The sequence below is a fragment of the Coregonus clupeaformis genome, chromosome 9 (assembly GCF_020615455.1).
Source record: "Coregonus clupeaformis isolate EN_2021a chromosome 9, ASM2061545v1, whole genome shotgun sequence".
NCBI lineage: Eukaryota > Metazoa > Chordata > Actinopteri > Salmoniformes > Salmonidae > Coregonus > Coregonus clupeaformis.
In genome coordinates this window covers 36,759,700-36,779,637 of record NC_059200.1, presented here as the reverse complement: position 1 = coordinate 36,779,637, position 19,938 = coordinate 36,759,700, and the positions used below count along the sequence as shown (strand labels likewise).

The 19,938-nt window shown below is 45.1% G+C and overlaps 1 protein-coding gene across 1 annotated transcript in view; it reads right to left on the bottom strand.

Annotated features, from left to right (window-relative positions):
- The window catches only part of LOC121555170 (polypeptide N-acetylgalactosaminyltransferase-like 6), a 54,293-nt gene extending 38,514 nt beyond the window's left edge, over positions 1–15,779 (bottom strand). The window contains 5 exon segments of the mRNA XM_045222690.1: positions 5,435–5,532; positions 5,534–5,619; positions 8,997–9,182; positions 9,272–9,275; positions 15,747–15,779. Coding sequence (XP_045078625.1) covers positions 5,435–5,532; positions 5,534–5,619; positions 8,997–9,182; positions 9,272–9,275; positions 15,747–15,779 — 407 coding nt within the window.
- Between the last annotated feature and the right edge of the window lie 4,159 nt (positions 15,780–19,938).

The window sequence follows — 19,938 nt, the reverse complement described above, 5'->3', positions numbered from 1 at the left end:
GAGTAGGGAAGTGTGTGTGTATGTGTCGGGGTGTGTGTGTGTGAGGGGGATGTAATGTCATTTAGCAAGAGCGAGTAATGCCCGTCGAAATGCGTTGTGACAAAGTTAAATTATCAAGTTTAATTTAGTTCTGCTGTGCTAGGACAGATCGACACACACACACACACACACACACACACACACACACACAGACAGACAGACAGAGCATAAAAAAAGAAGCTAAATGTGCCTTCTCAATGGATCAGTCATTTCACAATGAGCTGTGATCCAGATTGAGGAACTGCTTTCATCTGATAACAAGCGCTAAGATCTATATAAGGCATTTTAGAGGAGCACACTTCACACATGCCAATGTGTAGGTGCTGAACGTGGCAGGCAGGCAGGCGGGTAGAAATGGTTGGAGGGAGGGAAGGCATGCAGGCAGGTGTGTAGGAAGGCAGGGAGGGAGTGAGGGAAGGAATCAGAAAGGCAGGGAGGGAGTGAGGGAGGGAGTCAGGAAGGCAGGGAGGGAGTGAGGGAGGGAGTCAGGATGGCAGGGAGGGAGTGAGGGAGGGAGTCAGGAAGGCAGGCAGGGGAGGGAGTGAGGGAGGGAGTCAGGAAGGCAGGGAGGGAGTGAGTGAGGGAGGAAGTCAGGAAGGCAGACGGGGACAGGCAGGCAGGCAGGCCTGCAGCCGTATGTGGCGCCATTGCTAGAAAGGCAGGAGGGATTTATTGAAAGCCTGTGGAATCCTGTATCATGGCACCTCCACTCCTCCACACCTAGCAGTAGAGCCTCATTACCAGTCCATCACGTTTGTCTCTTCCCCTCTCTCTTCCTCTCTCTCTTCCTCTCTCTCTTCTGGAACGGAAAGGAGAGTGTGAACAATCAGAGTTGCCCCATTTTGTCTAACTCTCCCACTCTCCCACTCTTTTGCCTTTTTAGTTTTTTTCAAACAGAGGTAAAGAGGGAAATCGTCCGAGCCGGACCAAGTTGTTTTCTTTCCTTCTTCCTCCCTTCACTCCTCTGACAGTATAAATCCACAGAATGTCCTGACTTGACGTGAAAGATGGTGGTCCTTGTAGTTTCACACAGAGAAAGGGCTGTTCACAAACAGATGGACTAACTAATGTATTAAGTATTTTACATCAAGTATTTTACCATTTGGTCAATAACAAAAGTTTCTCAATACTTTGTTATATACACTTTGTTGGCAATGACACAGGTCAAACGTTTTCTGTAAGTCTTCACAAGGTTTTCACACACTGTTGCTGGTATTTTGGCCCATTCCTCCATGCAGATCTCCTCTAGAGCAGTGATGTTTTGGGGCTGTCGCTGGGCAACACGGACTTTCAACTCCCTCCAAAGATTTTCTATGGGGCTGAGATCTGGAGACTGGCTTGGCCACTCCAGGACCTTGAAATGCTTCTTACGAAGCCACTCCTTCGTTGCCCGGGCGGTGTGTTTGGGATCATTGTCATGCTGAAAGACCCAGCCACGTTTCATCTTCAATGCCCTTGCTGATGGAAGGAGGTTTTCACTCAAAATCTCACGATACATGGCCCCATTCATTCTTTCCTTTACACGGATCAGTCGTCCTGGTCCCTTTGCAGAGAAACAGCCCCAAAGCATGATGTTTCCACCCCCATGCTTCACAGTAGGTATGGTGTTCTTTGGATGCAACTCAGCATTCTTTGTCCTCCAAACACGACGAGTTGAGTTTTTACCAAAAAAGTTCTATTTTGGTTTCATCTGACCATATGATATTCTCCCAATCCTCTTCTGGATCATCCAAATGCACTCTAGCAAACTTCAGACGGGCCTGGACATGTACTGGCTTAAGCAGGGGGACACGTCTGGCACTGCAGGATTTGAGTCCCTGGCGGCGTAGTGTGTTACTGATGGTAGGCTTTGTTACTTTGGTCCCAGCTCTCTGCAGGTCATTCACTAGGTCCCCCCGTGTGGTTCTGGGATTTTTGCTCACCGTTCTTGTGATCATTTTGACCCCACAGGGTGAGATCTTGTGTGGAGCCCCAGATCAAGGGAGATTATCAGTGGTCTTGTATGTCTTCCATTTCCTAATAATTGCTCCCACAGTTGATTTCTTCAAACCAAGCTGCTTACCTATTGCAGATTCAGTCTTCCCAGCCTGGTGCAGGTCTACAATTTTGTTTCTGGTGTCCTTTGACAGCTCCTTGGTCTTGGCCATAGTGGAGTTTGGAGTGTGACTGTTTGAGGTTGTGGACAGGTGTCTTTTATACTGATAACAAGTTCAAACAGGTGCCATTAATACAGGTAACGAGTGAAGGACAGAGGAGCCTCTTAAAGAAGAAGTTACAGGTCTGTGAGAGCCAGAAATCTTGCTTGTTTGTAGGTGACCAAATACTTATTTTCCACCATAATTTGCAAATAAATGCATTAAAAATCCTACAATGTGATTTTCTGGATTTTTTTTTCTCAATTTGTCTGTCATAGTTGACGTGTACCTATGATGAAAATTACAGGCCTCTCTCATCTTTCTAAGTGGGAGAACTTGCACAATTGGTGGCTGACTAAATACTTTTCTTCCCCACTGTATGTGTGTTCTGTAGAATCATTCCAATGAAGTAGAAGCCTTGGTCTAAGCTAGTTCTTTATATTACATTGTTCCTCCCTGTTGGATATTCTTCTTAATCTCCCAGAGAGACAAGGTTGTGATGAGGAATGTGTCCAGATATTCAGCTTGGTATCACAACACCCATGAAGAAATACTGGTCTCGATATTGATTTTACTCAAAGTGTTTTCCCTTGACTTCGATTTCTCTTCCTTGTCTCCTCTTCGTGTTTTTAACTTCTCTTTTCTCGAACAGATGGACAAAAACAGGTTTTAAAAAAAAGTCTCAATAGCAAGGGGATTTAAAAGGAGCAAGTCTTTCACACAGATTGTCCTCTACGTGAGATGAATGTGATGACACAGTAGGTGATATAGATATAACTCCTTGATGTCTTTGTTTAGAACATGGAAGAGTATTTTTCAGAAAACGTACGTGGCTCACTAACAGTACAGCACTAAAAGTATGTGTTCAGCGTTGTTCGACCAAGCAATAAGTGAAAATGGAATGGTCTTAGTATTGTGTCTGCTGATACAAATGAAAATGCCTTCAATACAGTACGTGCTCGACTTTCAAAGTGCGATTATGATTGCAAAAACTCATTCCACCAGAACTTTTCATATTTGAGTCAACCCCACACAGTGATTTTTCTCAAATAAGCCACTCGAGTCTAAATATATTGGTGCAGTGGTAATATCATATAAACTGTAATAATTTCAGTGTACCCGCCCGCCCCATGTTCACATTACCAAACAGCATTGTGAGTATTATCTTGGTTGAACAGAATCCCTCTCCCATAGCCAAACATGCCAGATGGAGGCAGTTTGGGAAAATGTAACATTTCATGAGCATCATCCTTCTGCATTAATTCCCTTAATGAATCCCCATTTAGCACCGCTTTGACTGGGAGACCTGTGGTAATAGGACACACACACACACACACACACATTGAAAGTTTAGGATGAGGGAGCTGAGATGAGTAAGCCGTGTGGGTTAAAGTTCTGGTTTATCAGTGCAACAGGATGGGGCCTGGGAGGCCTGGCTGGGAGTCTGGCTGTGTGAGTTGTACTGGCTGGCTCCAGAGAGGATCCATGGATTCATGCCTGGTAGGGGGGTGCAGGCTGGGCCTCGGGGCCTATAGGGGAGCATACAAGGCTGGGCAGCCTACTGTGAGCTGCCCTGGGCCAAGTCCTTAGAGTCTGGAAGAGTAGGAGGCTGCAGCAGCCTGGGGGGATAGTCTGGGAACAGGGAGAGGGTTCATAGGAAGGTAGGAGGGCTGTCTGTCTGTCTTTCTGTCTGTCTGGGTTTAGGATAAGAAGAGGACCATTGAGTGTGGAGAGCTTAGCCTCAGGCTATAGGCAGAGAGGTGGGAGATGTGGATAAAGGGAACCAGGAATGAGAGCTGGTGTTATAGAATTTAAATGAGGTAGAGGTTCAGATCCAGGGGTGCACGGCATTGAGCTGTCAGTATTTTGGGCAAGTTGCGGTAGAGGTGTGGGGAGGATATTTTGTTGTCCTGGGAAAGGTCTAGATATGAGGAAGGAGGGAGCCAGTAGTCAAGGAAAACAGAAAACTGACTGCTGATTGATTTCTGAGTAGGTGGCCAAGAATGTGGATAAGCACACATGTGCACACACCCCCCACCCACCTCACCCCTACATTTACCATCTCAGCATTTACACAGTTTAACCCCCTGATGATGCCGTTGCCCTTGAGGAGGACAAGTGATGACTTGCTTCATTAATAAAACATACTGTATTGTATCTCTGTATAAACGGAGGACATGTAAAATGCCAACCTCTCCCTGGGAAAAAAGTGTCTGCTGACTGGGTAAAGCTACGTCTGCGTACAAAATGGCACCCTATCACCTATTTAGTGTACTCCTTTTGACCAGGGCCCTTAGGGGAAAGGGTGCCATTTGGGACACAGCCTAGAAGTAACACCCACTGGATCATCCTGCTCTGCCTCTACGTCAGTGGGGCTTTCATCTATTCTAGGGGCCTTCTACCTACGTACCTCTGTAAATCTGTGAGCTGCCGCCAGTGGGAGCCTGACGCATTAAAGAGATCAAAAAAAGGTGTTGGTTCAGATGTGTATCTTTAACAGCAAGTCCTTACGTAGGATAGGATAGGATAGGATGAACTCTTATCTCCCCGAGGAAAAAAATTGTCTTAAGACACACAGTGTAGACCTAGATCACTAAGATATTTTAGGGGCGTCAAGAGTGACTAACTGGACAGCTTGCCAGACATTTCTGGGGGTCTAAAGAGAGGTTAGTGGTTTCCTTTAAGCATTCATTGTACACACAGTAATAGCAGCAAGTAAAAAGTCCCTAGCAGGGGAACGAGAGAGTGAGCCAGAGGAGTCAGTCACAGTGAAGAGTAGAGGATGTTACAGATCAGTGACTGCTGTGCCACTCCCTATCCCCTATCCTCTATCACCTTCTCACACATTTCACCCCCAGCTGGCGACGCAGCCAAGGCATTAAGCCCAGGATTAATTTAGAGGGCTAGCAGAGGAAATTAGCTTTCTAGCTTTCTCACCTCACCTCCTCGCTGCCTTGCTGCACCACTGTGATCTGTTCTAGTAACTGACTGGGGAAATGATTCAGCCGTGCGGCTTGTAGCAGGCTGGTGTCGTGTGTCATAAATTAAGCTGCGTTCACACAGGCAGCCCAATTCTGATATTTTTTTTCCACTAATTGGTGTTTTGACCAATCACATCAGATCTTTTCAAATCAGATCTTTCTCAGAGCTGATCTGATTGGTCAAAATACCATAATTATCTAAATTGGGCTGCCTGTCTATGACATATATAAGGTGGTTGAAAGGTGTGTGTGTGTGTGTGTATGATTGCGTGTACTCACTCATAGGGATCACTTGTGTCGGGGCCCTGGAGCTCTGGAGGGATGGGGATGCGTTTGTAGTACATCTCCCAGTCGAAGGCTCCCCTCATGGCGTCCCCCAGCCTGGGCTTCATAACCAAAGTGGTTGTGGTCGATCACGTCAATCATAGGGCACACGATGGTCTTGGGGTTCTGGGCAATCTGGTCTTTATGGGGGATGGAACAACAGAGAGAAAGAGTGTGGGCATGCATCAATCACCATACCCTGCTGTTCTCTTTCTTTCTTTCTTCATTTTCTTTTCTCTCTCTTGTTTTTCTCTCCATTTCTCTGACATACACATAGGGGAGTGGAACCAGGGCAATTGCTTTTGTTCCCTTGGACCTCCCTCCCTCCTTCCCCTTATGTGGAGGTCTCTGGGCAGCTCTGCTCCTCCTACTGCGAGTCACTGGACGATTAGAAACAATTACAGCGTTTCAAAGTAGGTTGGCTCCGTAGAGGCCTGAGAGCCAACCTCGACATGTCAGTCTGCCGTGTGTGTGTGACTGAGCCGAGCAGCGCTAAGCCGTCCCAGATCTGTCACACCCCCGCCCACCCCGCCCACCTCTCTCCTCTGTGGGCCGTGTGTGCTGGACCAGGGAAAGCAGGGGAGCAGAGTCCCAACACCACAGCACTGAGACTAATGGGGAGTGACTGTACAGTATTGTACTGGACACACCTTACTACCAATACTGTAGCCTGGTCCCAGATCTGTTTGTGGTCCTATGCCATGGGGCTCAGTAATGGTAGCCTGCTCCCAGATCTGTTTATGGCCAACTTCTATAAGGTCATTGTCATGCAGCATGGCGAACAGTATGGTGGCGGGTTTCCCACATGGTTAAGAATGAATTGAATTGGCATATGGAAGGCTGTACAAGCAGTAGCTACCCAGCTATACAACCCCCTCGGCCCTGCCAATATAAATATACAGAAACTATTGATTTTAATCCGTTTTTGTTTGTGTGCAATTCTCTGTAATATTCATCCCATGTGCTTACTGTGGCACAATCCTTTGTTTTATTCCCTCACAATTCCAGTGCTGCGGCTAAGTAGTCTAAATCTGAATCCCCATGACACCATCTTAATGGGCCTGCATGGATGCATCTGAAACAAAAGAGTAAACGAGAAAGAGAGAGAAAGAGAGAGAAAGAGAGAACGAGAGAGACCGAGAGAGAAAGAGAGAAAGAGAGAGAAAGCGAGAGAGAGAGAGAGAAAGAGAAAGAACGAGAGAGAACAAGAGAGAAAGAGAGAATGAGAGAGAAAGAGAACGAGAGAGAACGAGAGAGAAAGAGAGAGAAAGAGAGAGAACGAGAGAGAAAGAGAGAGAGAGAAAGAGAACGAGAGAGAACGAGAGAGAACGAGAGAGAACGAGAGAGAGAGAGAGAGAGAGAAAGAGAGAAAACGAGAGAGAAAGAGAAAGAGAGAACGAGAGCGAACGAGAGAAAAAGAGAGAGAACGAGAGAGAAAGAGAGAACGAGAGAGAAAGAGAGAGAACGAGAGAGAGAGAGAGAGAGAGAGAGACAGAGACGAGAGAGAACGAGAGAGAAAGAGAGAGAACGAGAGAGAACGAGAGAGAAAGAGAGAGAGAGAGAGAAAGAGAGAGAGAGAACGAGAGAGAACTAGAGAGAAAGAGAGAGAAAGAGAGAGAGAGAGAAAGAGAGAGAGAGAACGAGAGAGAACTAGAGAGAAAGAGAGAGAAAGAGAGAGAACGAGAGAAAAAGCTCCCAATTGTAATTAAATAGAAATTAATAAAAAGGTGAATAACAAACGGGAAGGGAACTCTCCAGAGCTCATTAAACGAGAAGGGATTGCATTTCAAATGCAGCAGTCAGGTGAAAAAGAAAAAGAGGTAATCCCCCAAGTTGACATGCCCACACTTCCTTATCCCATAGAGCGGTTATTTCAAAGTTGTTCTGTTCGTTATGTGGGGTGTACATTATGTCCTTTGATCAAGGTAAGATCCAGGGTTTGTAGGAGATCCAAGGAGAGAGGAAGCATTAGATTCAGAGAGCAGTGATAAAACCTGGCCTGTTAATTAGAATGGTGTGGTGTTGGAGTCTTAGATCTACACTCACAGCAGGCGTGAGGAGAGAGAGGTAGAGGTGAGAGAAAGCTGGAGAGAGAAAGATAAAGACATTGAGAGAGAAGAGAAAGAAAGAAAGAAAGAAAGAAAGAAAGAAAGAAAGAAAGAAAGAAAGAAAGAAAGAAAGAAAGAAAGAAAGAAAGAGAACTAAAGAAAGACAGACAGCAAATCCCTGTATTCCACTGATCTGATATCAGAGCCCGGCAGGATGATGGCATGTGTCACCTTGCCTGGGGTTCACTGCAGTATCTCCTCCACTCTATTCATACATGCGAGCTCCATAGCGCAGCATGGCCTCCCTCATCCGCCTGCCTCCTCCGCCTCACGCCCCACATTACATCAGCCTCCCAAATGGCACCCTTTTCCCTTTATAGTGCACTACTTTTGACAAGGGCCCATAGGAAAGTAGTGCACTATAAAGGGAATAGAGTGCCATTTGGGACACATCCCTCATCAGCCTCGATCTGTTCTGCTCTCTTGACAGGCAGGCGGCTCCATTCCAACCAATTAAAGACCCCCATACTGCGAGGCCTCTCTCTCCGCTAGCCAGAAGACAATGGGGCCATGTTGTGGAATGGTGGCGGTGGTGTGGCTATTATCTACTATTATTAGTATTATCATAGGGACCTGGGAGTACATATCTATCATACCTTTAATGGGAATCACAGTCCCTGTGTGATTGAGTACAGTAATGGGTGTAATCACTTCACATCCATTTATTCTGACGGTGCTGGGAGATGGCTATTAACAGCGCACATGTTCACAGGCCACATGTGAGGCGACAGCCCAGGAGGTGGTTTTCTCGATGCTTATGGTTCCACCCCTGGAGGGGCGCCGAGAGCGTGCATTGAACATGGATTCAAGCTAAGGCTGCGGCGCTCTTTCATCAAACAAACTACAGAAAAAGAGAGATATTTCCTTTGTGAAACTGACAGATATAGAGGTGTGAGACAAGCCAGTTTTCGTACAGAGATAAAAGAAAAGAAACTGCATCAAACAACCTTCCTCCCTTCACACTCTCTCACGTTCTCTTCCTCCACCTGTCCCCCTTTCCTTCACTCTCCTGGCCCAAACTTCTCCCTGGAGCCACTCTCTCTTACAGAGAGAAAAAATGAGTAAAAGATGCACCTTCCCTTCTCCATCCCACTTTGTCCCCTGCTTCTCCACCCCTCCCCACTTTCCTTTCCCTGCTCACTCCTCTCCTGGCCCAAACCTCTCCCTGTATAAGCTTTTTATGTTATCTCTACCTGCAGCTACGCTCTGTGACTCCGCTCCAGTCGACTCACCGAGCAGGGGGGACTACACCTTGTTTTGCTGGTCCACACACACACACACACACACACACACACACACACACACACACACACACACACACACACACACACACACACACACACACACACACACACACACACACACACACACACACACACACACACACAGACAGACACACACACACTCACCAAGCAGGGGGGGCAGCCAGTTGACGTTGGCCTCACAGTGAGAGTCCAGGAAGGTGAGGACTTCTCCCTTGGCCACCGAGGCCCCCAGCAGACGGGTACGGATCAGACCCTCCCTCTTCTTGGTCCGAACGATGCGCACCTTGGGGAACCGGGCCATGTACTCCTCCAGGCGGCCCTTCAGGTGCTCTGGGAAGGAGAGAAAGAGGAAGAGAGAGAAAAGGTTAGAAATGAAATGCATCCCTGTACAGTACATTGTTCAAAGATCATCTATTCACCTTTCTGCCGCAGAGAAAGAGAGAAGGGAGTGTTATAAAAGGATATCCATCCCTATCCATTATTTAGTACATGGTTTATGATCACCTTTGTCACACAGCACAGAGAGAGAGAGAGATAGAGAGAGAGAGATAGAGAGAGAGAGAGAGAGAGAGAGAGAGAGAGAGAGAGAGAGAGAGAGAGAGAGAGAGAGAGAATTTATAAGAGGATAATGGCATTCCACAAATGTATCTCTATAACTTATACCATGTAGCCATATGCCCACACCGTATACAGTATGTGTTAAGATCACCTTTGTGTCACAAAGAGAGAGAGAGGAGAAAGGAGAGCGAGGGAGAGATGAGTGGAGGCGGGGGTGGTGATGTTAGGCCCCGGCTGCTCATCAGCTCAAGCTATCTCCAGGCTACTGATGGGGCTGATTATTCTGGATGTGCCTGAGCAGGGAGGGTCACCAATCAGCTTGTCGTGCCGGAGAGATACTTATGTCATCATTACCAGAGACGGGAGGGGATGACACTCTAGGTAGATTACACAGACCAAGGAGGTGTCAGATGGTACATTATGAAATACAGAGGAGGGAGAGAGAGGTAGAAAGCAGAGAGAGAGCAGAGAGAGAGAGAGAAACAATCAGTGTTGCTCTCTTCCTTGAAACAGGATGTAATTCAGGGTAGGGAGAGAGAGGAACGACAGAGAGAAAAGGGGATACAGAAAAGTAAAAGAAAAAGAAAGAAAGAGATGGAAAGAACAAAAGAGGGAGAGAGGGGTAAGAGGGAAAAAAAGAAAAGCGAGAGAGAGAAGGGCAGAGCGATGATAAGAGAAAGAGAGAGAGAATTTCATCTCTAGTGATGTGTTAATCTAATCTTGCTATTGTTTCACCATTCTCCTGGTCCCATTCAAGGGCATTAACGGTTAACGTCCCTTAAGATTGCCCCAGTGTTAACACTTAATTGAATAGTTGAATTGGCCTTGGTGGCCTTGGCAGTGGTATAGAGGCCCACCTGATAAACCAAGGAAAATAACATGGTGGCAAGGCTAACCTATATAAGGACTTCATAACCTATACAAGACGCATTCATAAGCAGTAAATAAGCATTTCATACTGTAAAAGCATATTGTCGGTCAACCTTTGTCACATTGTGTTTGTAATAACAGATATACAGTTCGATATGATCCTTCTACATACATGCATGCATACAAATAAGAACTGTCACCTTTCCAATATCTATTTCCAGAAATCCAATTTAGAACATGAGAGACGAAGCAGGGGAATGTGATGGAAAAAAGCATTCCAAATAGACATTAATCCCCCCCCCCTCTCTGTCTCTTTCTCTGTCTCACTCTCGGTCTCTCTCTCTCTCCATCTCTGTTCTCATATAAATAACTGGTAATGTGTTTGACCCCCTCCTAACAGAGGCTGAGATGACCCCAGTATGGTGGCAGTATAGTAGAATAGGAGAACCATCCTTATCTTCCCCCACTGTATCATTTGTTCATTTCCCTGTCTGCAGGAGTTTTGGCATGCCAACCGTGTCCCCGTTACCAGCATCATTCAAATCCTTTAACGGTAGCCGTTAATACCTGCATGCTGGGGCTCTATCACGCGCCTGCAGCCTCAGCCTCTGTTTGTCCGTGATTAGCTACACCGCTTTGCTTTTTAAACGCTCCGCATCGCACCGTACCGCACCCTGTCCAGATTTACACTGAGTGTTGAGAGAAAAGGGGAAGGAAGAGGGTCTATTTCAGTCTGTAGACAGATGCTGGCTTAGTTAGGTAGCCTAGCGGTTAGCACGTTGGGCCAGTAACCGAAAAGTCGCTGGTACCCAGAGACAGACTGCAGAGGAGGAGACAGTCAGTCCCCACGCACAGGGATGCGGCCGTATGTTGGTTGTGGTTGTGTTGAAGTATGATAAGCAAACCTGGGAGAGATATACTGTACATGAGACTCAAAGAGGAAGCTTCACTCATGTGACATTCAAACAGACAAAATTACATTGGAATTTTCATATACTTTCCTATGGCAGACTTTTCTTTTTAGCATCTAGGGGCGGCAGGTAGCTTAGTGGTTAAGAGCGTTGTGCCAATAACCGAAAGGTCGCTGGTTCTAATCCCAGAGCCGACTAGGTGAAAAATCTGTCTGTGCACTTGAGCAAGGCACTTAACCCTAATTGCTCCTGTAAGTTGCTCTGGATAAGAGCGTCTGGTAAACATCAAAGTAGTGCATAAACAGATATTAGCCTAGCTACCACTTTTGAGATGAACACCAATAGTACTGTAGTACTGTCTCTACATCCCCCTCTGTAGGCCTGTATGACCAGTTTTCTCTGTGTAACCCATTAGTCTACAAAAATGTCTGACCCCTGCACAGTAACAAGTCATTTTCAATTCCAGAGCCTATTATTCACACTGCAAACATAACCATACATCTGAGCGTTGGCAAAGCCAATGAACCTCATTGTCCTATCAGCACACAGAGAGAATGTCCGGGTTGGCCAATAAGTCAGTCATTTTATGTCCTTGAGTGGGGCACACCTCCCCAAAGTCACTACTCACCACCTAAAGAAGTTGGATTCAGCACTTTTCTTTTCCCTTTTCCTCTCTATCTTTCCCATCCCTCTCTCCCTTCATCGCAACACTTCTATCTAAACTCCCAGGGTGTCTCCCCTTCAAACTAATGGCCCCAATAAAAGTGACAGTCGCTGTATGAATGTGACGCCTCCCGGCCCGACTCGGCGCTCTCTCTCTCTTTCTCTCTTACTTTCTCTCTCTCTCTCTCTGTCCGCTGAGGAACAGGAGGACAGGAGGGGAAATTAAAAAGAAGGAGGGAGGGAGAATATTTCAATGTTTCACCGCTGCTAGGCTTGTTAGTGTAAGTGATATGCGCCACCTAGAAAACGCTAGGGAGCTCTGGAGGTGGTTGGACGGGTCTAAAGAGGTAAGAGGCGGGCCAATTCCCTGTACAATTTCCAACAGGAAAGTGAGAGATCTATCACGCCAGGTGTCCTTGAGTGGTTGATTAATCAAGGTCGTAAATCAACGGACTGACACATGGCATGGTTGCTGCGGCGGCGACGGCGGCGGAGGTGACAAACAGTTATGGAAGGGGGGAAAGTTTTGTGATCCCAGCGGCGCTGCAGCGGGGCCCCTGACAGCTCGTGATAAAGGGCAGCAGCCATGACAGTGGGTTGGGTTCCTTCCTCCCTGCTACTTTGATGTTTCACAGGCAGGGGGATAGTCTTTTGAGGTACTCTCTCTCTCCCTCTCTCTCTCTGCCGTCTAAACTGCTTTCGGGCGATTTCTCTTTGGGACCCACTCTCTCGCTCTCTTCCTCTCTCTCTCCTATTCTCTCTCTTCTCTCTCCCTCTCCATCAAGGCGTAAGAAGACAGATTGCTGAGTAAGAGCGTTTAACCTATAGAGCGTCTACCTGACCTCATCTGTCGGTCGGTCCATCAGGAGTTTAGATGGCTTCAAAGCCCAAGCCTTTAAATTTTTTCCCACCCGACCCCCCATCACCAGCAATAACTACACAGAGAAAGAAACTCAAACTACGGATGTGTCTGAAATCACCCCCTATTCCCTCTATAGTTCTTGAAAAAGTAGCCTAGGCAGGCTCCAGTTAAATAAATGATTAGAAATCTAAGAGTTTATAGGAAGTAGTAATTGCCGTAGCCCTCTTTCTCTTTGCTCCAGTGTTTTAATGAAGAGGCAATAAGCCCAAGTTTTTCCTGCACTATAATTGCATCAATTTCTATTTGAATCCTCTTTTATACTAACTCGATTGTTTCATCTGTAAAGTTCAAATAGCTTAGTGAAGAAAGACTATTAACCCAGTGTAAAAGGGTGTTGGATAATTATGGCTTGGCTACTGGCGACGTTGGCAGCTCACACTCTCTGCAACACTGGATGGGTGTGTGTACAGTGTGTGTGCGTCCGTGTGAGTGTGTAGGCGCATCCATGCGTGTGTGCATTTGCCCCTGCTATAGTGTTTGTCTTAACGACCGACCATGTCAAAGACTACATGTCTAGATGTTCTGGCTTCTCTCTTCAGTTCCATGACAGGCCATTCATTAAAACCTCCAATAGCTGCAGGCGGTATAGACTCAGTCAGGGACACAGCTAGCTAGAGAAGTGAAAACACACAGGAGAAAAGAAAATGGCCAGAATTTCCATAATTTGCCTTTTAATCACAAAGGCGGAGCAGAAAAGTTCAAAACACCCCATGTGGGTTTTAAAGCTAATTATGAGTGGAAAGTTCAAACCTTAATAGATGGTGTAGTTCAAATGAACATCTGTACAGCTGGATCAAAGAGGGTATTGTGTGAGTGTGACCCTTGTTTCAGTCCCAAGGGAATCGGCTCGAATTGAGGGGGTATACGTCGGTACGCCTTTTTTATTGTGTTAGCTTAGAAATTTGAAAATTGGATCCCAATTATGTTAAGCGATCTATAACAACGCTTTACTCCGCAATGCTATATAGGCTAGAAACAAGCTGTGCGACTCCGATGCACATGTGGATATCCTTGGTTTGTCTCTGTAACATTCAGAGGCATTTTGGAAGTATAACGCGCCATTTCAATAGTGATCAGCTATATCAAAGATAAGAATTTCACACGAGACAGAATACGGAGCTCAGCATGACTTTATGCTGGGTCAGGCAACCACCATCTCAATTAGTTCACGTGACAGACTGGAATTTTTAGACACAGTTGTGACTCTGCTGATTATCAATTGAGCTAATCACTTTCTGAAAAATATGTTTAATTAATTTGATACTTGATGGTTCATGTAAATTACATATTTAAAACATATTTGATAGTGAAATAACATTTGTGAAAATAGTCTAGACTTTATTTTCCTTATCCATATTATATGAAATATATGAAGTTAAAATGAAATAGCCTACAAAAAAAAATGTCATGACTCATTTTACACTACATAGAATTGCAGGACATTTGCTTCAAAAACAATTTTAACATATCTCAATGAACAATAATTAAATAGGCTCTAGTCAGTATTTTTACCTCCAACCTTGACCAACTCACATTTCCCACACATCTGTTGAACTTATTTTGTCTTTCACAATAGCTAATGTACTGTAAGTCAGTGGCATGCCCCCCAGACTCCCCTAGTAATATGTATACTGATGGTGAAGAATCTATAAAGAACTAACACTAGTAATACGTATACTGATGGTGAAGAATCTATAAAGAACTAACATTAGAACACGAGAAGCATCATCAAAGACAGAATAAAATAATCACTAAGCAAGCCATTGGCTCTATGCTTTGTTCACAGTATTAGCGGTGTGTATTTGAAGTGCGCCGTGAGCCTAGGCCCAGCCTGTTGAATAAGTAGCCCTCCCCCTCTCCTCTTGTTGTCTTCAATTTACTCTAACCAGGCTTTCCTCTGGGAAGACTGTGATGAACCGCCTTGAACCGCTCATAAAGGCTTGCCTCGCTCTGTACCGACAGAGATCAATGTTCAGACTCAATCGCAATTTATTACATTCTCGCTTTTCTAAACAGAAGAAAACAATGAGGTTTACTCGCTTTGGTTGAATGGAATCTTGAGGGATTCCATCAGGCGTAGATTCTACATCAAGGGTGAGGAGTAAATGTGTCGGCGTGATGGTGGAGTTGTTTGTGTAAGTAGGCGAGCTAGGTTCAGATGTCATAGTGTGAGCATGGTTGTTAATACACATAGCGGACGGAAAGGGCAAGATAGGGGCGTTCTAATCCAGCAATAGTTTTTCATTCATCCTTTACCACAAAATGCCCATTGAGATTGGAATCTCTTTTTCTGAGCTCTGATATGGTAAGTAACCCTGAAACTGTAAAAGACATGTTACTATAGTCAAAACAGTGTATGAAAAGAGAAAACAGTACAACATAAAGAATACATATATTGACATGACTTTTTAAAGGTATGAGAAGTGTCTTGCGAGAAGCCTTTTCCAGCAGTTACTGCTTGGCTATTACCGAGATTACATCAAGTCACAGTGGTAAAAAACTAAGTGCCTCCTAAATCTTAAACACAAAGTAAACCAGAAATGATTCACAACATGTGCAGAGAGAGATCATCGTTAGTCTATGAACTTCTGGCCAACTAATAATTCATCTTCCCTCCCTCCATTCCAATAAATGTTTTGGCTGGTACTTCGTATTTCACTTAGATTGACGTACTGTATTTTGCCATGGCATGTCCTTCACTCAGATCGTGAAAACGATAACCTAAAAGCCCTGCCAGTTAAAAGCCTTTGCCACAGTATGGTAAATCATTCCAACTATTTCAAGGTCTTCTCATCCTGAGAGAGGACTTTTGTCCACACTCTTTCTTCTGTTGTTTCGATCACTATCTATCTATTTTACAGTGGATGTGAACCTGCAACTTATGAAAGCAAATTGTCCTACCAAGAGTTGCTGAATATCTGTTCATCTTACGAAATCCTTTTGAATGGCACCAGAGCACCCTGTTCTCACCTTGGTGAGGTTGATGGCTACTGCCCAATGCATTAAGGACAGGATGACACACAATGCCACGTAACAACACAGAAAACACTGATACTTTTCTAAACACTTCTCCAGAACAATGGTCCCTTGCTTTAAAAAGGTGAAACAGTCGAGGAAGAGAATAGGATCCATAGACGTATTGATTTCCCACCCTGTAAGATCACCTGCAACAAGAAGCATCGCCGGGCAGATCTATTGACAAGCGTTGAGATAATTGACATCCTAATGCCAAAGGTTGCTTGGTGATGCGGCGAGGGCTCCGGTTGTATCTTTGATACACGCCGATCGTTAGAGACGGGGAACAAAGCCCATGCCTGGGCCTTATTGATCCGCTGTGTGTGTGTGTTTGTGTGTGTATCGTGTTCCCCTGCTCTTCGATGGGAGAAGATGAGAGATGCCACATATAATTGCTGAGATAGAGAGGCAGCGGCCGATTCTCCCGTGGAGGGAGAGGGAGAAGACACAGCCGTCGTATAACACACCGCATTGACGTTTGTCGCTAGTGAGGGTTTCGTGCAATCAAAGGAGGCCAAGGGATAATTACCTGGCTGGGGTTGTGTAACACGGGTAAGACTAGTGAGGGGATGGGGGGAGGAAGGGGGGGAGGAGAGGTCACTCCATTAGGCGCTCCCCCGCTCCTATCGGAAGCAGTGGCTACTCTTTCATTCACTACCCTTGTTTACCACCCAGGTTATATGACATGGGGTCCTTAATCAGTGCTAAGGTAAGTGTGTGTGTCTGTGTGTGTATGTGTGTGTGTGTGTGAGTGGCGTGTGTGTGTGTGTGTGTGTGTCTGAGTTACTTTTCTCTCTCTTATCTTGAGGATTGCACTTTATACACACTGGGCTCTCTGTTCCGTCCCAGTGACTCAATAAACTACAGGTGTATTCTTTCTATTCAACTCAGCATCTAGATGCCTTTGAGAACATCAGTTTCCATTATCTATGGTAAAGTATTTCAGACAGCATGGAGACAGGCAGACAATACCAGCAAGGCAATGCTTTGTTTTATAGTTTGACTTTGTCTCAATACATTAGCCTATACAAAAGGTACAACATGCAGAACAAACCACTCTGACATGACTGTCTTTTGAATTAGATACCATTTCCAACATGCCATGCTTTATGAACAATTATTTGTCATTGACGTTTTAAAAAGAGTCTGCTATACGATTCCTTCACTTTACAACCCTCTCTAATCGTGCACGATCACAATGTTTTTTGTACTTGTTCTATAGCCAACATGCTGCAAACAGACTACAGATGCTTATTTCTGCAAAAATAAGTTGCATTAAAGAAGTGCTGTTCAGTGCACTACAATGCCAAGGGTGGGAACGAGGGTTCTACCAGTCCAGAGAACATGTGATACTTTACTTAAGCCTTGGTAAAAAGGACAATGCATGGGCCTTTCATAACAAGTAAAAATGTCCGTGAAAAAAGAGAGGAATGGAACGGATGACAATTACAAGGACGAGGAGGACAATGACAGCTGCTAAAGCTACTTTACTCTCTCGCTCTCTCTCCTTCTCTCTTTCTCGCGCTCTCTCTTTTCTCTTTCTCGCTCTCTCTCTCGCTCTCTCTTACACTCTCTGTTCTCTTGGGAGAAGAAAAGACAAATCTCCAACATATGGAAGGAAACAACTCGAGGGAAACAGATTTTGATGACTTCAATTAATCACTTTCTTTACCAAACACCTTCCTGGTTTGCAAAATCATCTTTGAGTAACTCCTTGAACAAATGTGGAATTTATCTCAGCCTTGCAACCATCACAATGGATTTGCCACACAGCGTTTGCAACAGATAAGAGATTTATTAATCTGACAAACTGATAAACGCATAATTAAGATACAAAAAAGATAAGTGAATGTTTTGGAACAAAGTCAGCAGCAAAAGTGACTATGACCTGGAAAACCGATGGTGGTTGTTCTTCGATAGAAGCTGAGGAAGGAATCTTCCTTTTTGAAAACTTGGTAGAACCTGGTTACTTTGAAGGGTACCTACATAAGGACTTTGTAAGACATTCATACAACATAGCTAATACATTTACATAAGAAGTAAATAAGCATTTATCTACCAGAAAACAGATCTGTGGCTGTATCAAGATGGGAGTGGGCCGAAAGAGTCAAGGAAGTCTCGTTATGGCAACCAGTTATTTTGATGCTGTTTGAAGTCTGGAAACATTGTCTGTTCTGTTGTTGTTGTTATCAGTACTGTAGTGTATTCTCATAGGAAAGGTTCTTTATAGCGTTGAAGTCTCCTCCTTCAATCTCCCTCTATTCCCTTTTCAAGGCTCCTAAACAATTTCCCCAAATTTCAATCAACACCTCATATGCACCGTGCTCCCGAAACACCCTCTACAGACTCTTAGCATATTCTATAAAACCACATCACAATGACCTTGCAGTGGAGGCAGAGCTGACAGAAGCAAGAACATCCTTGAAAGAAGTGGAATAAAACCGCACCATGCCCCTGCTTTCTTCCAACACTAGACATTCAGCACTGGACAAACGTGTCTTCGGTGTAGCATCCATAAAGACTGTGTTTGAGTACCTGCGTAGGTGCATGTGTGTATGTGTGTGTGTATTTGTGTGTATGTATCTCAGGGTTCCTGCGAGAGCTTGGGGAAGCAATTACACACGCAGCATGAAAAGAGATCCTGGCAAAAACCCATCGGACAACAAAACCCACTGAGGAGCACGGCTTTAGTTAGTCGTGCATTTTATACAGCGCTCAAAGTTCTCCAGCCTCTCCATCCTCTCAGACTTAAGTTGAGCTGCATATTTGTTCTTACTAAAGTCAGGTAAATGTTTCCGTTCCTGAAACTTTAAATCAATGACTCACTTAATGTAAGCACAGGACAGTTAAGCCTTCTGACTGATTAGTAGGCCTAACCCAATCGAAGAGGAGGTTGTTTTTTTCTCTGCAAATGTGGTTTTTTTGGAGGAGGGGATAATGTGTCTCTCATCCTCATCTCATAATGGAAATGTATGAATGTTAAAGCAGAACAGATCCTAAGCACATGTAGAACTGCATTATGGGTAGATGATGGGGTTCTTACAGTAAATGGGCCTATAATGGACACACGTAGCCGTCTACTTTAACTGTCACTCTAATGCTCTGAGGGTGAATGCAATTTCACATAGATTACCCCTCAAAGTGTCTTGGTGTACATCTGTCTATTTTCTTCATACAGCCCTTTAGTTATTGGGGCCTTCTTGCTGTAATCATGTCAGAGTGTGATGTCAGGGGAATGTCTCTCTGAGTACACTTTATCCATAACTGGGTGAGTCACAGTGAAAACATAAGAGAAGGAAGTGCATGCAGGATGTCAAGACTTCACAGCAAATAAAAACAGGTGTGTGTGTGTGTGTGTGTGAAAACATGCGAAGCGAGAACAACGCTAAATTCCCGTTTCTGATGATACACGATAAAAAAGGTACAATCAGAATATAAACACATCCCCTTTATTCTTTATTTATTGAGAACATCGACATTTTAATATTATGGATGAGTGGATGACAATTATAATAATAATAGATGAATCACTGATCATTAAACAGGAACCATTGCCCTCTCATTGAAAGTAATTAAATAGATTGAGACGCCAATATTCAGTTATTATACGTTGGAGAAAAAGACCCCAATGTTTTAATATGATAGGCAAATGAAATGGAAGATTTCATAAAGATTTTGTTTCACAAGCAGGCTCCTCCTTCTCCTCTCCTCTCCTCTCCTCTCCTCTCCTCTCCTCTCCTCTCCTCTCCTCTCCTCTCCTCTCCTCTCCTCTCCTCTCCTCTCCCTGCCTTCTCCTCCCTCTCTCCCCTCTCCACCCTCTCTCCCCTCTCCTCCCTCTCTCCCTCTCCCTCCCTCTCTCCCCTCTCCCATCCCTCTCTCCCCCTTTCCCTCCCTCTCCCTCCTCCTCCTCCCTCTCTCCCCCTTTCCCTCCCTCCTCTCCCTGCCTTCTCCTCCCTCTCTCCCCTCTCCTCTCCCTCCCCTCCTCCCTCTCTCCCCTCTCTCCTCCCTCTCTCCCCTCTCCTCCCTCTCTCTCCCTCTCACTCCCTCTCTCCCCTCTCCTCCCTCTCCTCTCCCTCCTCCCTCTCTCTCCCTCTCTCCCCTTTCCCTCCCTCTCCTCTCCCTCCTCCTCCTCCCTCTCTCCCCTTTC